The sequence below is a fragment of the Lotus japonicus genome, chromosome 4 (genome assembly GCF_012489685.1).
Source record: "Lotus japonicus ecotype B-129 chromosome 4, LjGifu_v1.2".
Lineage (NCBI taxonomy): Eukaryota > Viridiplantae > Streptophyta > Magnoliopsida > Fabales > Fabaceae > Lotus > Lotus japonicus.
This window is the reverse complement of record NC_080044.1, coordinates 19,792,156-19,814,591: the sequence shown is the minus strand read 5'-3', so window position 1 is coordinate 19,814,591 and position 22,436 is coordinate 19,792,156. Positions and strand designations below refer to the sequence as shown.

At 36.8% G+C, this 22,436-nt stretch overlaps 3 protein-coding genes and 1 long non-coding RNA gene across 5 annotated transcripts; 1 reads left to right on the top strand and 3 right to left on the bottom strand.

Moving 5' to 3' along the window:
* Positions 1–666: 666 nt before the first annotated feature.
* On the bottom strand, positions 667–11,945 carry LOC130714562 (uncharacterized). 2 transcript variants are annotated; one of them, XM_057564470.1, is made up of 24 exons: positions 11,752–11,945; positions 9,742–9,866; positions 9,244–9,328; positions 9,037–9,090; positions 8,788–8,879; positions 8,594–8,697; positions 8,373–8,439; positions 7,895–8,285; positions 7,241–7,573; positions 6,942–7,133; positions 6,473–6,568; positions 6,319–6,379; positions 6,097–6,224; positions 5,678–5,924; positions 5,398–5,540; positions 5,184–5,308; positions 4,294–4,417; positions 4,159–4,217; positions 3,906–4,002; positions 3,418–3,607; positions 3,053–3,154; positions 1,883–2,004; positions 1,088–1,147; positions 667–994 (listed from the first exon to the last, which is right to left on the bottom strand). In XM_057564470.1, the coding sequence occupies exons 1-24, from the start codon at positions 11,791–11,793 to the stop codon at positions 884–886; spliced, it is 3,150 nt and encodes a 1,049-aa protein (XP_057420453.1). In that variant the 5' UTR covers positions 11,794–11,945; the 3' UTR covers positions 667–883. The 2 variants fall into 2 exon arrangements, with proteins under 2 accessions (XP_057420453.1, XP_057420452.1); XM_057564469.1 differs by having other exon boundaries at positions 8,373–8,442; positions 11,752–11,944.
* Positions 11,946–13,695: 1,750 nt separating this feature from the next.
* On the bottom strand, positions 13,696–15,916 carry LOC130715895 (uncharacterized). Its single transcript, XM_057566041.1, has 2 exons — positions 14,797–15,916; positions 13,696–13,962 (listed from the first exon to the last, which is right to left on the bottom strand). The coding sequence occupies exon 1, from the start codon at positions 15,851–15,853 to the stop codon at positions 14,813–14,815; it is 1,041 nt and encodes a 346-aa protein (XP_057422024.1). The 5' UTR covers positions 15,854–15,916; the 3' UTR covers positions 13,696–13,962; positions 14,797–14,812.
* Positions 15,917–16,655: 739 nt separating this feature from the next.
* Positions 16,656–17,198, top strand: LOC130712435 (uncharacterized protein At4g04775-like). Its single transcript, XM_057562271.1, has 2 exons — positions 16,656–16,823; positions 16,905–17,198. Exons 1-2 carry the CDS (start codon positions 16,656–16,658, stop codon positions 17,196–17,198), a joined length of 462 nt encoding a protein of 153 aa, XP_057418254.1.
* A 290-nt stretch (positions 17,199–17,488) lies between these two features.
* LOC130713776 (uncharacterized) lies at positions 17,489–18,361 on the bottom strand. Its single transcript, XR_009011020.1, has 3 exons — positions 18,191–18,361; positions 17,935–18,096; positions 17,489–17,856 (listed from the first exon to the last, which is right to left on the bottom strand). It is a non-coding gene; the product is annotated as an uncharacterized LOC130713776 (long non-coding RNA).
* Positions 18,362–22,436: the final 4,075 nt, after the last annotated feature.

The following is a 22,436-nucleotide window of genomic DNA, read 5'->3' as shown; positions in this document are numbered from 1 at the left end:
TTGTTCCCGTATGGATCCACATGCATAACAATTTTTTGAAAGGATATTTCACAACCCACTTCTTTTGTTGATAATTAGTTTCTGGGTTTTCATTTTAACCCTCTTTAGATTAGTGCATGAACCTAACTGCGGTTCACATCCTGTAAATATAGTCAATGCAAATATGCAATGATACTTTTCAGTTGTATTATGCTTGAATTGCCACAACTTCTTCAATTCTTAAGCTTTGTAAATTGCTGGATAACGAAACCTTTTCAGTTGTTCCTAAAGTTAAAGTTAAATGGAGTGGATTCAAGTTTAAGCTCTTCACATTGGATCATCAAATCACTAAATCTTAACTAAACCACGTGAATATCTTTGCATTTGTTAAACGTTAATTGAATTGGTTTAAACTATATATATGCATTCAGTTGTTTTCTTCCACTGTTCAAGTTAAATGTCCATTGTTCATTGGATTTGTCAGCATTGTGCAATTAACAATGCTAAAATGTGCTAATAGCAGCTAATCAAAATTCCGAAGGATTTGAATTTTTGTCAGTTAAATGTTCAAAATCCACTCCAATTTTAATTTGGTAGCCATTGGATTAAGATTAGCCATTTTAGCTTCGTTTTCATGTATACTTTAGGAAAGATAAGTGATTTTAGCTCCTATTAGTGCAAGGTAGATTTTTCTGTGACGAGGAGAAACAATAGTAAGATTGGAAATATCCTGTAATACTTGATCCAACATAAGATAAGAGCTCTCAATATCAATCCCAAACTAAAACAATGGGTAACATCTGTGTATAATAAAATGTAAAATACAGAATAACCTTAAATACAAAATATTAAAAAAATTGCACTTCTTACAAAAAAATGAAAAACACTTTACAACCTATCTATGTTATGAACTTCGTCTATCTTGTTGATGTTCAGCTGTTCGGAGCACTTGGTTTGCCAATGATGAAAATGATTTTGCTTTATCTTGCATTTCTGTTGTTCGAAGGTTGATACCCTGCCAGATGATATGTAAATATTAATCGACTTCGAGATTCATGTAACACAATTGTATTGTATAGGCAGTTAAAATTATCAACAAAAGTGATACCTGTAATTTTTGCAAGTTCTCCTGCAGCTTGCTTTCTGCCAATTTAGCAGCACTTGTTTCCTACATCGCCGGATTCATTATTGAAGCATGGTTCCACAACAATAGAACAGATAACAAAATATTACAATTTGAAATAAATGTGAAATTATCTTAGTTTTACTTTTTTAAGTGGCATTTTTTTGTTTTTTTGCAAATTAAAAATCTGATATTTGACTAGATGAAGTCCTTTGTGAATTATGAATTTTAGATTATCATCAACTCTAAGTATCATAAGTTCATTGCACATTGCAACTGCTTTACCAGTTCTATGCATTCAAGTAGATGGAAATGGCATGCTTATTTAGTCTATCATTCATTATATAGTATCAATCAGTTTCTTGAAATCTACAAAGTTATTGGATCCACCAATATGTTTGCATACTTTGTGGACATTAGCACTCACTTCGACACAACAAGTGAACAGAGCTCTTCTTATGAGTTGAAATGAATGTGCGTTCAGCCGTTCACATTACACAAATAATATCCAAACAGACACTAAAAAGTTCAATGACTTAACATTCACGATGATTGAAAAGCTCAAATCAGCAGATAATAGAATAGTAAATTTAAGCTTCTTGATAATGATCAGTCTTTAACACTGAAACCACATTGACTCATTGACATAACAAATGCCCCAGAAAACAATTTCTGTCCTGCGTAACATCTTTCACTTGATCGTTCTTTAGTTGTGAAATGTTATATAGTAGAATGCAAGTCATGCATGATAGATGATGCACTCTCTAGGTATAAACTTACATTGGAGGAAGACGAAAAACCATATTTCTTCTTAATTTCATCGACTGAACCTGCTTGTTCATCTTGCGGCTCCTCCTTACCTGCTGTTTTCTGGATGTTTCCCTTCATCTCTTTAAATTTTCCTGCATATTGGATGCTCAACTAATTTAACTAGCATTGAGGGAAAACACTGTTACCATCATCTCTATTCAGATGGAAATACAATGGTTATTAAAAATTTAAAATGCAGAATTTCATGTTACTTGTTCTCATAAGTTGTACTTCAATGAACTTTAAGAATGAAGGTTTGTTTGCCAGAGTTTTGTGGTTGTACACAGATAATATTAATATAAGGGTGTGTTTACGAGTTGAGTTTTGGAGGGGAGGGAAGGGAAGGGAAGGGAAGGGAGAGGCTTTTAAAATCTCTCCCTTTGTTTGAGTTTTTAAGAAGGAGGGGAAGAGTTTGGAAATTTTTTGAATACCCTCCAAGAGCCCTCACTTAGTTATATTTACTAGTTCCCCCAAATTGGGGGGTTTTGGACTCCAAACAAGGGAAGAGCTTATGCTCCCTTACCCTCCCCTCCCCTCCTCTAAAAACTCAGAAACACACCCTAAGAAAATAGAGAATCTAGAAAAGAAGCAGCATAAAGATGTTAAAGATGTGGTTCTGAGCTGAGTTTTGAGTTTTGGAGGGGAGGGAAGGGGAGGGAAAGACTTCCAAGAAGACCTCACCTTGTTTATGAGTATAGAAAAAGGGGTGGGAAGGGTTTGGAGAATTTTGAAAACCCTCCCAAGACCTTCCGTTAATTGTTTTGTGGAATTCCCCCAGATTGAGGGGTTTTAAAGGAAACTGGAATTTGCAAACAAAGAGAAGAGCTTACCCTCCTTGACTCTCACTTTCCCTCCCCTCCCCTTCCCCTCAAAGCCTTGCCCCTTCCCTCCCCTAAAAACTCGCAAGCACACCCTAAATGAAAAAAATATTATCATGATTTAAAGGCATCCTTAATGTCCTGCATGCAGTCATAGGAGCATGATTTTTTCAAAAACTTATCTTACAATTTAAACAAATTTTCAAAGTAATTTATAAAAAAAAAAATTCATTTTTTTCCCGAAAATGTAAATCCCATTTTATCTTTAAACACACGGTTCTTACTTAGATAAACTGATAAAAGTAAACTCACTGTCACCAACCTTTTAGAGCCTGAAATTTTCCAGCCAGTTTCTTCTTGTTGAGACCACCCAATATCCTTTGTTCTTTAGGTTTTTCCTCATAATCGGCGATGTCAATGTCATCTGTAAAGTAAGAAAGGAGAACACCTCAAAGTGATTATCTCAAACTTCATTATCCATTTGATAGAAAATACAAGATATACACACACACACACACAAAGATAGATTCACTTAATGTTAAAACCAGAAGAACTGCCTTAGGAAGCAGTAATGATTTATAACATTAGTGAAACAGACCATAAATTCATTAGGACAAATGACAATTTTTGTTGTCTTCCTTGAAGGCTATGTAATATTCAGCAACGCATATTTAGGAACTTTCTTACCTATGTTCAGTTCAAGCTCATCTTTATCAACAGTCTGGTTATCATTATTATCAGCATCACTAGGAAAATTTTCATTTGAAAAGATCACACCGAGTTCTTGGATACTTTCTTTAGAGTCTTCTGTTTCTATGAGGGGCACCTGCTTTTCTTTACTGCCAGTAAAATCTTTGATAACAGAGCTGAATATACCCTGAGAAGCCACAAAGAAATATTAAACACCTCTTGTCACAAAGATGATGGATACTGGAACAGACCCAAATGTATTAGAATTGGGGCAGTCGCCCCCGAAGAAAAATTTCCTTGATAGAAATAGTATACTAATGTTATATTTGCCACTTAATTATTTTTATACTACTTTCTCTGTTAAACATTGTTAATTTTTCTTAATGTGATAAATTTTCAACCGCTCACCCTTTTTTTTGGTTCTGTCCCTGAATATTGACATTTTGTTTAAGAAGCTGTTGTTAAAACTAAAAACTACCGCATACCTTTTTCTTTTCCTTATGGATGACTGGGCCAGGGACAAGCTCTTCTTGTGACAGCATCATTTCTTTACTATAGATGCAGCTAACAGAATCCAAAATCCTGAAACAATGTCAACAAAAATGTAAAAGTGATGCTAAATGTGAATTTTTACTACTTTTCATCCTCAGCAGCAATTAATGAAGTTTAAGAAAGAAGAATCTAGATCTCTTTCCCATGAGGAAAATTCCTAGCTAAATGTTATATTTAGTGATATACCTGAAAATATTCCTTTGGACCAGCAGTGAGACAACGGAAATTTCTTGGTCACCATTCACCTGTAAATGGAAGTTGGGCTAATTCAAAATCAAACATTTATAGAATTTGTTGTGCTAGTAAAAAATATGCTCATACCAAAACAAGATCTCCTCTGGATGAACAACATATTTGGCTGTCAGAAGACAACTTCGATTTTGGAGGTGAATAAGTGAAACCTCTAATTGAAGTGTCTACAACAAGGGATAAGTCTGGCAAAGACCTATCATTTGAGACAGATGTCTATTTATCAAATCATTGAGACACACACATATGGAAGTGCTTGACATGAAGTTAGCAAACTGGAAATAATTTAAGAACTGGCTTTAAGTTACCCAGCAAAACACATTTCCTGTTTCTTGGGTAATGATAGAATTCCAAATGATACAATGAAAAATCCATGAAAATTGAAATAGCTGACCAACAGCTAATGCCGACGTTAAAAATCATATTGGTAAGACCACTAAAAAACTAATCCATGATTGGAAATCCTTCTACAAATTGATTTTAAAGCCAAAACCAATTATGGGGAGAAGTTTCTGTGAATAGCTTTTGGGGGTCAGAATTGATTCTGAGGAAAGAGAAGCTGATTCAAATATTTTCTGTTATTTTCTAAGACATGTAATGATGACAACAGTAAAAAATCAATTCCTTTTCCACTAGGTGAGGTTGGCTGAATAGATCAAACCATGCCAATTGCCATAATATCCTATCATTAATCTTGTCTAAAGACATATCATTTAAATCCGAATCCATCTTAATGATTTAACTTATAGTTTTCCTTGGTATATTCACTTATAATTAATAGATTCTCTTTCATTTGATCTATCCTTCTTGATGGTGATTTTACCTTCCTTATCCATACAGTGGGAGATGAACTTTACATGACCAGTAATGGAAAAAAATTATTCTCATTGCTATGTCTAGATTGTATACACACCTAAATTATGTTTTCATAATAAGAAAAAAAAACATCAGCCTTCTATTACCTTAATTCTATTTTTCCGCTAGTGAAAAGGAGTAAAAGGCCAATATCAGAGGGGCTGTAAAACGTTGATGCCCAGCAACAGGAAGAGGAATTAAACTTCTTCTTGTAAAGGACCTTTTTCACCCCCTGAAACATGAGAAAAAGTGTCACTGCATCAGCTAATGTTTTTGTCATTCATGATTCCTGCTTATGGCTACAAGTAAATCATGCATTACCTGAACAGCATGTGTTAATGAATAGACATATAAAGCTTTCTCTGAACAAAGCAGAATGTACAATTGCTTTGTTGTTGCATCCTCAATATGATTCCCTTCACTCAAGTCTACTCCATTTTTCGCGATAGGTTCAGCTTGTCCACCTGTGTACAAAAATGGAATTAATTTTACTATTTTCAACCATTTCCTTTATCATCTAAAAAAAACTCACTATTGATCCTCAACAGAATAACCATGTGGATCACTTATATCAGCAAGTTTTTGACAATTGACCCCTTACCTAACACCTGCATAAATAGAGCTTTAGCGGGCTTCTTAGGATGAACAGTTCCTGTGCTCAATGGGTTACCAGTTTCATTATCAAGTGCGAGAACTGATGAATCTTTGGTTACAACTGCTAAAATGTTTTTGTCAAACCCATTCAAACTGCAGGTTAGGGACTGCAGAGAGATGATGCCGGACGAAATTTCACTTGCAATATGTTTTGAATATAACAAAGTTGGGCCATCCAGGTTAAAAACTGAAACCTGTAATAAATTGGATGAACAAACATTACTGCACAAATTATTTAGCAAAGATTTAAGACAAGAATCATCTAGGCCTCAAAAGCACAAGGAACGTAATGTAACATATTGTGGCAGCGAGCTCAAACACATCTCCAAATTAGGAAAAAAAAATTAAGAATGAAAGTTATCTCACATATCCTTTATCTGAACCAACTGCAAGATGCATTGAGCTATGATCTATGTTCATAGAAAGTATGGCACTGTTAACCTTTACAAGCTTCACACTTTGAATTATATGATCCGTCCCTTTCTTTGTTCCTCCTGCAAAAGAGGAATGAAAATGACAGTCAGTACTAATTAAAATATGAATTATGCTAGTTTTTGATAGCTATGCCTAAGTCATGCTTTGAGATACCTGTAAGAGACATGAAGCTGTTTGTGGCGTATGGTTCAGGTTTGAATCTAAAGATGCGAACCTGAAAATCATGTTTATTATAGATACAAATAAGTTAAAGTGAAAGGCAAGAAATTATCACGTTTTACTGCATTCAAAATTGAAGGAAGCTCACAGTTCCACTTTGATCGCCAGAAACAAGAAGAGGAGAGTTGCTATCAAAGTATAATGCCGTCAAGGGTATGCCACTTAATGAAAAGTCATTTTCGCTCTGCATTAAGATGGGAAAATCAAATGAAAAAAATAACGATGAGAAAGTAAATGCTAACTTAAATCTTTAATACATCAGAAAGAAAATAACTACTTTTAATTCAACTACAGATTGCTTTTAGTTTAAAGTCAACAATGACTTGATACATATAACATGACTACCTGAAATCTATATTGTTAAAGGAAAATCTAAACACAAATTTTTTTAACAATCCACTTCTTGCTTGACACAATACAAGTTAACTGATGTTTGTGTACAATAAACTGGAAGATAGTAAAGCAAATATTTTGGTATAAAATAATAGTTTCTTGCCACTCAATGTAGAGAGAACTTGAGACTTGAGAGCCTAAGATGTGTCTGATAAAAATATTACCTGTTGTTTTAGTTGCAAAATTGGGGTGAAAAAGGGGCATGAAGCATCCCAGAAGTTTATGGCTCCATTGTTGTGTCCAGTTATGTACAAGTTTTGAACTTTTGAAAATCCAGTAAATTTGCTCATCCCATCCTTTTGATTTGTTTCAACAGGAGCAAAAAGTGGATGATTTTTAACCAGCTGCATGTAATACTAAGTGACCAAAGAAAAAAAAATCCAAATCAATACATTTAAATAGAAGAAGATCGCAAACTGAATGAATAATCTAGAGTGAAGCTATAGTTTCATAACCCTATTACCTCATCTTCAGAGTTCAGCAACATATTGGGATTGTTGGTGATGAATTTTGACGTTGTGATGCTCGAATCTGCCAGTGGTATCTTCACAATCACTTCTTTCGGAAATGAAGGTGCAGACTTAGATTGGCATTGTAGCAGATACCTTTCAATCAAGCTATCATCGTATAGATGTAAATGGCCTGACTTCCCAAGAATAAGGAAAAGATCCTGTTTTTGCTTGCTTTGGTCTGCTGAAGCTGAAGGTGATATGATCTCCATGTCAATACAAGATTCAGATAAATGAAGTCCCAACTTAATTGTGCGAGATTCTGTATGCTCATTCAGCAACACAACCTGCCACATAGTAAAATAAGTGAGCATGATTTTGTTGCAAAATGAGAAAGATTAATGTCCAGGAATGGATCAAGATTCTGTCACGTGGTAACTTTACATGACATTGTCATGTTAAAATGTTGTGTCTATCTCTCTCTTCAAGGACCCTTTGAATACATATGAAGAAAGAAATAGATACGAAATTTCACATGACACTCTCATGTGAGAGTGACATGAGAGGATCCTAATCCATTCAGGAATAGATCATTATTCAGGAAGATATAGATACAGGAATGTTAAAATGAACTTTTGTTAAATTTTTTGAGCTAAACATTCAAATACCTGCAACAACTTTGAACTTGCATAGTCAGAAGCTCCCATGACATATAGTCTACTAGCCTTTCCTCCGGCATAAACCCATTTCAGTGATCTTATGGAAATTTTGTCTGCCTTAAATCCTAAGTTGAGTTTCAGCAAAGGAGTGTTTTGACTATTACTATCAGAAATAGAACCATTTCCTGTATTTAGAGAAGGAATGCTCCAAATGAAGATCTCTCCATTGTTGTACCCAACAACTACTTTACTTCCAAAAGGACATGCCCAACATGCAGAAGTCACTTTCTTTATTTCATTGTGTTGTGGTTGCCACTTATTTCCACCAGTTCTGAAAATAGTTCTGCTTTCCTGAATATCCCATAGTATTATTTGGCCATTTCTAAATATTACGAGAACCCTGCATAAGATTGAGTTTAAAAATCAATGCTCAAGGAAAAAAAAAACAAATTATTTATTTAGAAACATCCAAAAGGATGGCTCTTACCTCTTACTTTCAGCTGCTGGTTGAGGTAGTATTTGTGTCACAATAGTGTCATCAGACACATCAGAATCTCCTAAGCAAAGATGATTAAGGAACTTAAAATCACAATATTATCATATCATTGAGTTCTCTTTTTTCCAGCTCCAAATGGCATAATTTACAAAGATTTAAAAGTAACCCGTGAAAAGAAAAGGGAAAAAAGAAGACTAAAATATGCATCTCACCATAGGAAGCGGAAAGGGGTATGGTGTATTTCATTTGAACCATACGCCATGGTTCTTGGTCGAGCTTCAAAACTGAAATGCTACCATTAGAATGTCCAATATACCTGTCAGAGCAGACACATGCTCATAACTTTTGGAGCTCTTTCAAATAATAATTTCTGGATAGCTTATTCCGAATCAGACATACAACTTACAGGTAGAGGCTATGTTGAATGACTGCAATGCAAGTGATTTCATCTTTAGGAATGTACATGTCACACAACAATTTCTTGTTTATATCCCAAACCTAAATGTGAAATTTCTTTAGGACAATATAACAAAAAAACATGATAACATTGTGAATCTTAGTAGTGGAAGATTATAAAATTGAATCGAAGAGGCAACAAGAAAATAATAAAATACAATAGATTGGAACATGGGAGCAAGTTCAGGTGTATACTTGCCTCAATTTGGTTATTGGAAGTAACATTTAAAAGGATGCCTTGGTTCTGGATGAACTGCATTCATAAAAAAGGCACAGTTTTATTAATTCACAGGCACAATTTATATTCCTAAAAAATGGGACAATATTTTTTACAACAGCAATAGAGAGATTGGTCCATTTGCATGGATAAGGCACAAATTTCCATGAAAGGAAAGGAACATGTAACCTGTAAAAACTTGCTAGGCAGGGGCTCACTAGATTCAAGCAGGGCTTGTGCATTATCTTTTCCATACAGTTTGATCCGGCCATCCCTTTGTAAAAAGCTCACTAAATCAGTTTCAGTCATAAGAAAACTCATCCAATTCAATGATCTAACCAAGTTTCAATAGTATGCCCCATTCCCAGGATTTACACACTAGCAATTTTGTACCCCTTAGATGCCACATAGGGTAGGTAGATTTTAACACAAAATTGATAAGGAAATATCAACTAGTGAGAGTAATATATTATTCATTCGTGATACTAGCATGTTTGGATAAACTTCTATATTCTTATAATCAATTCTAGCTACTTGCAAAATATTCTCCCCAGAATCGACTATGGCGTTAGAATCAATTGTACAAGAATTTCCAAACATGCACTATAATGAGATTTTATCCGACTTATTGAAACATTAAACACTGTAACTAAAAAGAGACTCAAGACATGGGACAGGGTAACATACCTTGTAGAAAGAGCCAGTATCTTCTGGGTGGTGTCATAGGCGAACTTGGCACCATCCGATGGTACCCCTTGATGAAATACAAGGCGTGGATCTATATCACTAGCTTTCAACCCATCTGATGAAGGCTGCATCAAAGTTCACAAATTCAATGCTTAGTTTTCTAGCTGCTGCTATACTGCCTGTTAAGCCTGTGGCTGGGATTCATGTTTAATTTGCATACTATTATATCACATAAAATTTTGATTATCATATTTGATCGTGTTACCTTTGCAAGAAAAATGCCCTGGAAATGAAATTAATTAATTTAATATTATGTAAGTGAATTTCCAACACTTACATTAACAAGTATTGGGAATGGGTTGAAATAAGTAACAGCACCACCTTGAAAACTTCTAATTTTTCAATATAAACTCTAACATTTTATTTAGCCACAACTGTTTTGATATAATGCAACAGTGTATCATCAAATTAGACTTGATTCTTCACACGACAACTTTTACGATCAGAGCACTAAAGTGGCAGAGGGCCGGGGCTAAAGAGTTTTTTTCATTCAAAAGAGTTAGCATTCGAACCAAAAAAGAAACATATATACAAGTTTTATTTATTCACTTTACCATCATCACCCAGAGAAGATTTTCCATATTTACATATCATTTTATCTAATAAGGACAATTTAAGACAAAGAATTAAATATATAGTTCCGTGATGTGTGGGTCTGTGTGGCAGTGGTACCCTCTACCCTAGGGTCCTGGATTCTAGTTGTAATGGGCTAACTAACATGATCCACTAACCTGGGTCCACTTGACTTAGACCAAAACATTAACAATATAATTCTGACTTGGGTGGACCCATGTCAATATAATAGGAACACGCAAAGGCCCTTTCTTTTAAATTTAAAATACCACCGACCCTGTCCATTTCTTTCAAACACACTGTATCCTTCCTTTCCCCTCTTTCTTGTCAGTATTTCATAGTTAATTCAGTTAGTACACGTGGCTTCTTACTCCATATGCCACATCCATTTTTCAGGACAAAGAAACAAATCTTCATAGCAAAATAAAATTTTAAAAAATAGTCATAATTCCACTTGTATATAGTAGTTACAAAGTTAGCTGACTAAATGTTCAATCAGGTTGAACTATACAAATATGTAGCACCTTTTCAAAAAAAAAATTAATCCATGGATTTTTGATTTATTTTTTAAAAAGTCAGACAGTAGCAACGATTGGTTTATTTTTAAAAAAATTCAATACAATTTTATAAAAAATGTATTAGAATTTTTACAAAATAAATCAATCAAATAAACATATTGTAGTATGTTTTTAAAAGAGTGTATTGAAGTCTTTCACTCTTTCTCATTCACATATATTATGAAATTCCTTTGGGACTACATTTAAGGATTAGTTTTTGTTACTGTGACCATGTTTTCGTTATCTATTTCAAAATAAAGTTTTTGGATTCCTAAATTATTCTACCGCGCGCCGACAATCACGACGCTAATTCTCTCGAGATTCATAGATTAAATTAAGTAGGTAAATATCTTCTTATCAGCCTTACTCGACACGCAACACTCATAAATCGAACATTGGAGGCCGGTGTGTAAGGAGAATGATAGATAAGCTTCAAAATAAAATTAGGAAGAGAAAAAGCTAAATATATAGGCAGCGAGATCTCGGAGGACTAAGTGACAATTCCGTAGTAACCATGGATTTTAGTGTTAAGTTGCAAACTTGCAATGCTAAGATCGAGGTTTTTATCTAGTTTATTTATTTTGTGAAAACAAAACCGAAAATCCAGATTAAAGAAAAGGATCAATCCAGATTCATACTTCATAGCATAAAATTGATGATGAATGATCAATTGAATGAACAGATAGAAGATGAAATTGGCAGAACTCATAGTTGTTTCAGCGAAAACTGTAACTCGGGAAGTAGAAGAACAAACTACAGAGAAAGAGCAGAGAAAGAAGAAAGATAAAAGCATAATTGCAGATTAAATTGGGTTACTTACATTCTTTATGGAAGCCTTCTCGACGAGCTTCTTCACGAACATTTTTGAAGGATGTGCGACTCAAATTGCTGAAATCTGATTGATGAAGAGAATCTGAGAAAGAGAGATAAAGTGAGGAATATTGTGCTTAGTGATGATGATAACTGATCTCAGAAGGAGTTGTTTATGACTTATAGCAGTTTCTTTTGTGTATATATGATGGTTTGGACAGTGAGAAGAGACAGACAACGGAGTTAGTGAGTGGTTTCTTCTTATTGATAGATTTGCTTTATTTTTTAATTAATTAATATTTTAACAATGGGTAAAAAAGACATATTCGCATAAAAATAAACGAGTGTCGGTCGCTGTGGTAAAAAATCATTATTTAAGCTCTTTGGTTAAGAGAAACCTCTGACCGGGTCGAAATTGCGAGTGTAATTTAATAGAAAAAAAAACATAGAAATAAGTATTTCTTAAATAATAAAAATTATTATACGCCTTTAAGGGTCAGATCTCCTCGTATCAGCATAGGTGGTAAAGATTTGAATACATCAATAAGTGTACTTACTTTAATGACAAATAAGGATTGAAATTACACTGAAAGTCATTTTCTTCATCTCTTTAATGATTAATATTTTAAAGAAGCTTTAAAAATGATTAAAAACTTGTGATGGATAATTTTACCCAAAAGGCAGATGTTTGACCACATAATCTCACTGTCTTTGCTTTTCTGATCAAGAAAAGCCGGAAGTATAAATATAAAAAAAATTGAAAATAATATATAATATCAATAATATATAGTTTATACCGTTTTCCTAGGACAGTTGGGAGTAACACGTGTCAGGACTGAGTTGCAAGGTAGGACCCAACCCATGGCCTTGGAATATATTATTGACAGATACGTGGCACCACACAATGGAGTTTGCTTCATGGTTTGAATTTTTTCATTCCCCTTTAATTATTAGGAACTTTATTATCTTTATATTTTTGTTTATTATTATCTTATGAATCAATCACTTCATTGATATGATATCCATGGTTAGCCAAAAAAAAAAGTTTAAGGAAAAACATAAATGCCAAGTAACGTTAAAAATCTTACTCTATTGAAGTGCTTGCTGTCATGTTTGGCTAGGTACAGGGCATGTGGAAAACGTAATAAATTAAATAATGAACATTAACCCAAATCACATTTTCGTTACATGATATTCAGGAATAAAAAAGGCTCTAATATGCTGCCACAATGGTTTGTTTTCTTCAATGTGTGGACAGTTAAAAAGAAAAAAAAATTAACATGATTATGTACCTTCCCACTTTTCGCATTGGAATGTAATTGCTAAAATACAATGATAATTAACAATTCCAACAGAAAACAATCGATAGCAATTCTGCAAACTATCACCATGTTTTTTATTTGGTCAAAAAACTATCACCATGTTGTGAGAACAAGCATGTTGTTTTAGGCAGTACGTTTTTTAGTCCACAGCATAAAACTACAAAAACAGGGTTCAAGGCCCAACTCACAGAAACAGCAAAAATAGCCAAGGTCCAAACAAAATAGAAACAGCACAGCAAAATAAACTGAATTATTTTTCACTCACATTTTACTTTTTTTTCGATACATCGGAAAACTCACTCACATTTTACTATGAACACACCCTAATTTCATGTTTTTAATTTATAATTTTAAAGGGAATAAGTGTAAATAGTAAAAAAGAGGGTGTGCAAAAAACAATTCCCCGAAATAAAAGTTGGGATTATTGTCGAGAACTCAAAAACCCAATGTGTGAGAATACCATTGGATTTAAGGTCCAAGTAAAAAGGGTGATAGAGCTTGCACTGATCTACAGCAATAGAACTATGGTATGCGCAGTGTGTTCAGTGTTTCAATTTTTGCAATGTATTTAAGTGCATGCCCTTGTAATACTGACTTGAGCAAGGCCAATGCAATGCAATTTCATTCAATGGTAGTCAAAATCAATAAACACTAAACAGAGAAAAAGCCAGCAGCCTCAACGTTCAGGGAGGATACAAAAGGTAGTAAACAGCTTATCAAAAAAGCAAAAGGCAGTGAACATTAATGTGTTGTAAGCCAAGACAATATGATAAACCTTGAACCAAAATTCACCTTTATACTTAACCTGATAGAGATTGAAATCCTACTCAGCATTGTTAGAAGTTAGAACACAATTTGGGTTTATAAAAGTTCCCCCTATGCACCCTATAGCAAAAGACCTGCAGTAAAACAAGTAAGTAAAGTTAACTGAGAAAATCAAAGTGTGTACTATAATTCAAGAGGCAAACCAATGAAAACTGAAACATTGAGTGGTCTTGAAGTCTGCTTGTAGAAAAAGTCAGGCAAGCTTCATGATAGACAAGCAACTAATCTAAACCAATTGTGCAACAGAAACTCAATAAGTGAAATTTTCAAACCAAGTTCATCAAATACTGCATGAATTGTACTAATGTATTCATCTTCATTTGCATTCAAACTTGACATTTGAATTAATAAGTTTATTCATACCAATTTTAATAGCTGCAATCTCCATTATTTGTGAATTACCAGGACAGGTACATGTTGCAAATAGCCATAAGCCCATAAGGAACAAAATTATTTTTCCAGTAGTCAAGTACTCAAGTTGCCAAAAGTAAAGCAAGATTCTGATTTTCAAATTTCAGTTACAGTCCCTGAGGGTCTCAAGACTAATGATAACCATAGATCTTAAGATTAAAATAAAATGAAGAGCCAAAATTTAGAGTAACTTGATCCCTTGTCTAAACCTTGTTATGAAATTGATGTTACTTTGAAAAATATGTTATAGTACTCTGAACTCCCTGAACCAGATTTCTTTCTCAATCTAGTTATCTACCTCAAATTGTGATAAAAGAGCAAAGACAACCAAAATCATACAAAATAAGCATGAGAAATTAACCATTTGTCATACATTAATTCAACCCAAAACTGGTAAAAATGACAAAATGTCCTGATCACAGTATCACACAACATTAATCTCTTAAACAATTGATATGTGAAAACTGAAAACTAGTTGCAAAAACTAAAAACCATGCCTGAAAAACCATGGCTTCACAAGTAGCTGTGGCGTATCTGAAAGAGTTTCTGCACTTGCGGTATGAGCAATTGCATTTGCTGCCTAATCTCTACGGCTAACATCTCAGCCTCTTTCAGCTCCATCTGCTCACACCTCACCAGCCCCTCATTCAGTTCATCCCACACCTCATCCTGCAAATCGCCCCTAATCTCAGACAAGTTTTTCACGATTTCTTTGAGCGAATCGAGTCTCGAATCGGTTAACATTTCTAACAAATTAGCAGACTCCATTAACATATCCTTGAACTTCATCAGCTCTGCAATTATGCTATCAATCTCATCCACCAGCATTTCGCGTGTCTCCGACGACAGCGCGCGGCGGCCCTTGTGTTTCTGCACTAGGCTGATATGGTTTGCGAGATTCTTGAGGACCTCATCCCGGAGTTCGATTCTTGACTCCTTCAGCTTCCACAAGCGCTGGCGATCAGTAATCTGCCTTTCCCCCAAAATCAATGCCCTCATTTTCATCTGCTGAAGCTTCTCATCAAGGTTAAACGAGGCGGTGGCGTTGAAATCGGCGGCGGCGGCGGTGGAGTTGGAGGAAGGGACGAAGGAGAAGGTGGTATAGGTTGGTGTTTTGCTCTCTACAATGCAATCACTTGCTGAGAGTGATTTGACAGCTTCCCTGAGTTCTCGGAGAGTGGAAGGGGAGGGGTTGTTGGAGTTTGGGTGGTCGCCGGTGCCGGAGTCGGAGGTGGATAAGAGGCGGCGGAGGTGGTGGAGCAGAAATGTTTGGATTTTTCTCAGAGAGAAGAGGAAGGGTTGGTTGGTGTTGGGGTTGTCGCCGGCGACGGAGTTGGAAGTGCGGTGGCGGTGGAGCTGAGATGGGGTTGTCAAAGTTAGGAATGTTCTCAGGCGGAGGAGGTCGCCGGCGCCGGAGTTGGAGGTGGAGAGGAGGCGGTGGTGGTGGAGCAGAGAAAGAGAACGAGAAGGGTTAGTCAAAGTGTGGATTGTTCTGAGACGGAGGAGGAAAGCCATGGCTGAAGAAGAAGAAGAAGAGGAGGCACCAGCTGTCATGTGAGAGTGGTGAAGAAGAAAATGAAAATGTGAGATCCTATGCTACAATACAAAACTGTAATATTTTCAAGAAAATACCTAAACTAGGGGACAAACACAAGAATGTCATTTTGTTTTTATATATGGTTGACTTAGGTTGGATAAATAAGAAATTCTAGCCAAGTAGTCAATAAGCTCTCTATATCCCCATTTAAGGGATGATGTAATTGGGATAGCTATATCCAAACTAGTGGTGTAATCTTGTTTTTTTGGGCTTTCGCCCCCTTTATTATCAAAAAAAAAAGGGTTAAAAACTATAACCGTCTCTGAACTTTGGGCGAGATTTGAAAACCGTCTCTCGCCGGAAAATTATCTGAAAACCGTCCTCAAACTATTGAAAACTAAATTGACCCGTCCCTCCGGCCACCATCCCTCCGGCGAGCACCTTATGTGGCACGCCACGTCATTTAATGAGATGACGTGTAATATTTTTTTTTTTTAAATAATAACAATTAACCCTAAATCCCAAATTAACACAATTAACCCTAAATCCCAAATTAACCCTAAATTCCCAATTAACCCTAAATCAACCATTTATCTAACACTAATTTTACCTAAATCCCAAATCTATCTACACATAAAACCCCCAAATCTGAGTTAGGGTTCATCATGTTCCTCTTCTGCTCTCCCTTCGTGTTCCCCTTCTTCCTCTTCTGCTCTCCCTTCGTGTTCCCCTTCTTCTCCCATCGTGTTCACCTTCTTCTCCCATCGTGTTCTCCGTTTTCTACTTCTGCTTCTCCCATCGAGCAACACGAGCAACACGATGAGAAGACCAACAACTTCTTCTACTTCTGCCACTGGTTCTCGTGCTTCTTCTCTGAACGCATTGCCTCCTGGAGGAACTTGCGAGTGTGGAGAATTGATTTTGCACCTGACCTCACACACTCCTAAGAACCCAGGTCGGAGGTTCTGGAGATGCAGGAATTTCGAGGTAAATCATACTCCTCTACCCCTTCATGGTTCTGTTTTACCTCGAATTCAATGGTGTGATGATTTTCTTTTTGATTTGCAGACATCTAAAGATTGTGGGTTTTTCTTGTGGGATGATTTTGTCCAAGGGCAAGGTGCTGAAAGACAACCAGACCTTGAATTACTGAAAATAATGCATGAATTGGAGGATTTGAAGAGGAAACATGATGAATTGAGCAGAAAATTGGAAGAAAGCAAGAAGAAGAACAACAAACTGCAAAGGAAGCTTGACTGTGAAACCATGAAGAATAATGTGGCCTTTTTTAGTGTTGGCTTTGCTGTGCTGTTGTGGGTTGTAGGATTAGGGTTGTTCTTCACTTCTGGGAAATTCAAGTAGGTAGAATTGTGACTAGTTAGGTTGATGCATCTTTGTTGGTTGTGGTTGCAATAGCACTATGTAAGCTTGACAAAATTTCAACTGTAACAGCTTTGGTATTGAAAAGTAATGACAAAAGTATGGTTGTTGTTGCCTTTAAAAAGTTGTTGTATTCCCTTGTCCCTTTATTGTTTCTGATTTCTTTACTGGCCTAGAAAGCACAAATAACTTAAATAAAGCATATTATAACCTTTAATCAATGCTAACAGCAATTAGAGAAGAGAATCTCATTGACTAAATTTATCCCAATAGGAAAAAGTGGTCCATCCCACTTGCAATAAAAAACATAACATCACAACTTGTGGTCCACATTGAATGTCATCTACATCAGAAAAACCCACCCATATGGTGTCCAAAGTATATCAAAATGAGCACACATGTGCTATGCAAAGTACATCAAAAAGAGCACCCATGTGCTACCAAAACAAAACAGAGAGTAATTAGCCCTAATTACATCAATCATTCCTCCTCATACAGCTTGAGATGCAGATGCAGCTGCCAGATCTTCCCCACCATGAACCTGAGATGCAGCTCCAGATCCTGGCAGATTCGCCACACCTTCGACCTGAGTTCTTGCTCCATCTTCAACCTGAGATTGCACAGCTTGGGAGGCTCCATCCTGCAATTTCATGAATTGTTTTAGAATAATGATTTGTTGTATATGACCTTAGATCTGTCAAGTATACAATAAACTTACATGAACAGCTTGAGAAGTAGCAGTTTGAGTTATGACAGGAAGACTGCATCTCCTTGAATTGTGTCCAACTTGCTTACATCTGCTGCACCTACGAACTTGAGGTGGTCTAGCAACCTGAGATGGCCCAGGCTGAGAAGGCCCAGCTTGAGAGGTTCCTCCATCCTGCAATTTCAGTTCATATGCATATACAATTTTCAGTTAATATGCAATTTTCAATTTTCAGTTCATATGTCAATTATAATTGAATTATACTTACTGTGGGAACTTGATTTTGTGCTTGGGTTTCAGTTTGTGTTTGAGTTTCATTAATGACCTGACTTTCATTTTGTGCTTGAGAATTTTCTCCTTCTTCATTTACAGGTGGGGGAAGTGTGCATCTCCTTGTATTATGTCCATGCTGCCCACATCTACTGCACCTGTGCCTTGCAACTCCTCTGTGTAGATGTGTCTGCTCTGTATCTTCATAAGGGTCCCTTCTTCTCAGTTTCTTAGGTCTTCCAGGCCTCCTTTTAAACAGTGGTGGTAGTATGTCAGGGTCATTGGTAGGTTCCCACATTGTCTGGCCATTAATAGGACTGATCTCATGACCATAGGTTGCTTCATAAGCCGCTCTTTTGTAGTAATCATGCACAAAGGGCTGTGGGTTTAGACCATTGTATGATATGCATGCAACAACATGCCTGCATGGAATTCCTACCAACTCCCACATATTACAAGGGCAAGACTGTGCCCTCAAGTCTACAATGAAGCTATCACCATTAGTACCCATGAACTTAACCTCAAACTTATCCTCTGAACTGCATGTAGGAAACCAGTATGCACTTTTCTCTATCTCCACTGATAACCTCTTCATGGGTTTGGGCATCACCTCTCCTCTATATTTCTGAAACTTTTCCCTCAGAGTTGCAAATCTACCCATTAGGTAAGTTCGAATCCAATCCATCATAGTCAAGATTGGCTTGTCCCTTGCCAGAAGGATGGTTGCATTGAAGGACTCACTCAGATTGTTTAGGAGCACATCACACTTAGGGTAGAAGCTAAAGTCATGCTTACACCAGGACCTTGTAGGTATGGCAATAAGGTACTCCCATGCTACTTGATTTTGTGCCCTCAGCTCATTCATCTTCTTTTCCCATAATTGTCTATATGTTGCCTTGGCTGCTCCCATCATGAGATCTCTAATCACAACCCCACCTCCAAACTTCTTCTTGAAGTTGGCATAAAGGTGCCTCAAGCAGAATCTGTGCTCATATCCTTCCAAACATGACATGAGGCCCTGCAAACATAGAGATGCTAAGTATTCATTGACAATTATTGTATTTATGCAAATAAAGGGTCAGTTTATTGACTTACCTTCTGCTGATCAGATATGAAGATCCACCTTCTATCAGGACCAATGTCATGCAAAAGTAAATCAAGGAACCACTCCCAGCTGTCCTTGCATTCAGACTCAACAACAGCAAATGCCAATGGAAAATATTGGTCATTTGGGTCTCTTGCAACAGCACATAACAGAATCCCACCAAATTGTGTCTTCAAATGACACCCATCTAAGCCAATGAAAGGCCTGCACCCCTGTAAAAATCCTCTTTTGCAGCCTTCTAGACACATATAGAATCTCCCAAATCTTGGTTGAATAGCCCCAGTAGGGTGTTCTAGTTGCATCTTACATGTGTTACCTGGGGATACCTTCCTCAGCTCTGCACTGAATCTGTAAAGCAAGGAGTATTGCCTGCTAGCATCTCCCTCAACCATCTCCAAGGCCATTTTCCTTGCTTTCCATGCTTTGTACCTTGTTATTCCAGTTGAGAAACCTATCCTGATCTCCTCAACCACATCATTGATCTTCATCTTCCTTGAACCCCTCATCTTATCAACCACCTTCTTTGCAACCCAGCTGGATGTTGCACTTTTGTTGTTAAAAACTCTGCCACATGTATGAGGAGCAATCAGAGTCTTGATTGCAAATGTCTGCTTTCCACCAACCTTGCTACACAACATCACAAAAGGACATTGATCTTTCTTCTTACACACTGCCCTAACTCTGTCAAAATCATTCTTTGGGAAAGTGATTCCCCTACCAGTAAGTGTAGCATGGTCTTTAGCTGCCTCTTTAAACTGCTGCAGTGAAGTGAATTCCATTCCCACCCTGAATTTGAACTCTGGCCTCATATCTTCAGGTCTGAACTGCAGATGTCTCCTATCAGGTTCATTAGAATCATCACTGTCACCTTCTGACATGCTATTTAAGTCCTCACTCTCCCAACCAGCTTCCATGTCATGATCACCATGAAATCCACCAATTTCCTCATCCACATTCTGTACAACATGCACATTAGAATCCTCATCAGTCATTTTCCTCAACTGCTCATTCAAAAGTGCTTCAGCCACACCAACGGTGTTTGATTGAAATCCATCATCAATACCTTGTGTCCTCTCCTCTTCACTGTCACTGAAGTGCACATCAAGTTCACATGAACAATATCATTAATTGGAAACAACTATTGTATGTATTAATGCACATAAAGGGTGAGTTTTATGGACTTACCTTCAACCTCCACATCTGCATCAATTTCATCCTGGTTCTCTGCCTCACCCTCTCCATCATAAGCAATATCATTATCCAGTTGTGTTAGCACCTCTTCTTGTACTTCTGGTTGATCCTCTTCATCACTAGACAATTCCAATAAAACAGGAAGCCTCTTCTGCTTTGTCTTTGGAACAGTGCACATAATCCTATATGACCTTCTGGTAGGCTTGGGTGGAGCAGGTTTCTTTGCATGTGAAACATCCTTTGAAGGAGCAGGCATTTTTCCAGATGAAGCCATGAATGAAAGAGTAGCTTAGCCTTTGATGGAGCCATGAATAAAGGAGTAGCCTTGGAAGTAGCAGGTTTCTTTGCAGATGAAGCAACCTTTGAAGGAGCAGGCCTCTTTCCAGTTGAACTCATTGAAAGAGTAGCCTTGGATGGAGGCCTGCTAGAAGGAGTAAGCTTGGATGGAGCCCATAATGAAGGACTAGGCTTGGATGGAGCCTTAGAAGGAAGCTTAAAAGGCTTATTTGATGTTGTAGCCTTAGCTGCTGCTGCAGCACACTTAGAAGGAGGCTTCAAAGGCATACTTGTAGACTTAGTTGATGTTGGTGCATAGGCAAGATGAGGAGTTCTACCATCAAGGAACCTCAGCAATTCCATTGGACTAGAGGGCAGTTCATCAGCAGTATGCTCCACAAACAAATGCACAGAACCACCCATGTTTTTGATAGCAAATGTTGCAAGGTCCATGGCATCTTTGTCAGTCAATACAGGCCTGAAGTTGTGAGCAATAATATCATCGCGTGTCCTCCACCAAATTTTGAACTTCCCTCTTGTGTACCCCAAGTCCTTCACGGTATCAAGGCACTCGAAATAACCCCACCTATCCTTATCAACACCAACCTTAGTGATTTTGACATCTTTGTAATGCCAGTGTGGCTCCCTGGCGAAAACCCCATGGTGATGAACAAGCACACTGAAACTCATCCTACAAAATGCATAACAACACATGTCAAGAACAAGCAATGGTGATGAACAAACATGCATAGTTTCAAGCATCACTAAACCCAAATCGCACACAAATACCCTAAAATAGCAACAATCCGATTCAACTCCAAAATAGAAACCAAGTAAAAACAGCACACAACTAGCAATGAAAGGCACAAAAACACATTACGGACTCACAAATCGTATTCGAAACCCTAAAATGTTAAGCGATACGAGTAGACTACAAACCTGGAAATCTTCTTTCGATGTTCGTGCTCTTTGTCGCCTACTTCGTCCTCAGATCATCGAATCACCTTACCCAGATCGCAGCCTTGTCTCCTTGTTCTTCGTGTTCGTCAAGGATGAAAAACTGCAAGGGAGAGGGATGGGATTCGGACGAAAGCTATAACAGAAAGGATAGATGTTGATTTTGTTGTTTACAGTTAATTTGGGAATTTAGGGTTAATTTGGGATTTAGGGTTAATTGTGTTAATTTGGGATTTAGGGTTAATTGTTATTATTTAAAAAAAAATATTACACGTCATCTCATTAAATGACGTGGCGTGCCACATAAGGTGCTCGCCGGAGGGATGGTGGCCGGAGGGACGGGTCAATTTAGTTTTCAATAGTCTGAGGACGGTTTTCAGATAATTTTCCGGCGAGGGACGGTTTTCAAATCTCGCCCAAAGTTCAGGGACGGTTATAGTTTTTAACCCAAAAAAAAAGGTGCAGATTTGATCCCTAAACAGTGGATATGCACTCATCTCAAGGGTAGGTCTTTTCCAAAAGAATATTTTTTATACATACCGCTCATGAATTGAACTCTAAACTAAATGCTTAAGAAGATAAATTATCTATCAATTATGTTATACTTTATCGACTTTCTTTTTATATGGTCTATTTATGCAACATTTGGCTTTTAGCATATGGAAATATAAAGATGCATTGGCTTGCTCTAAGTAATCCCCTTTTTAGTGTAACC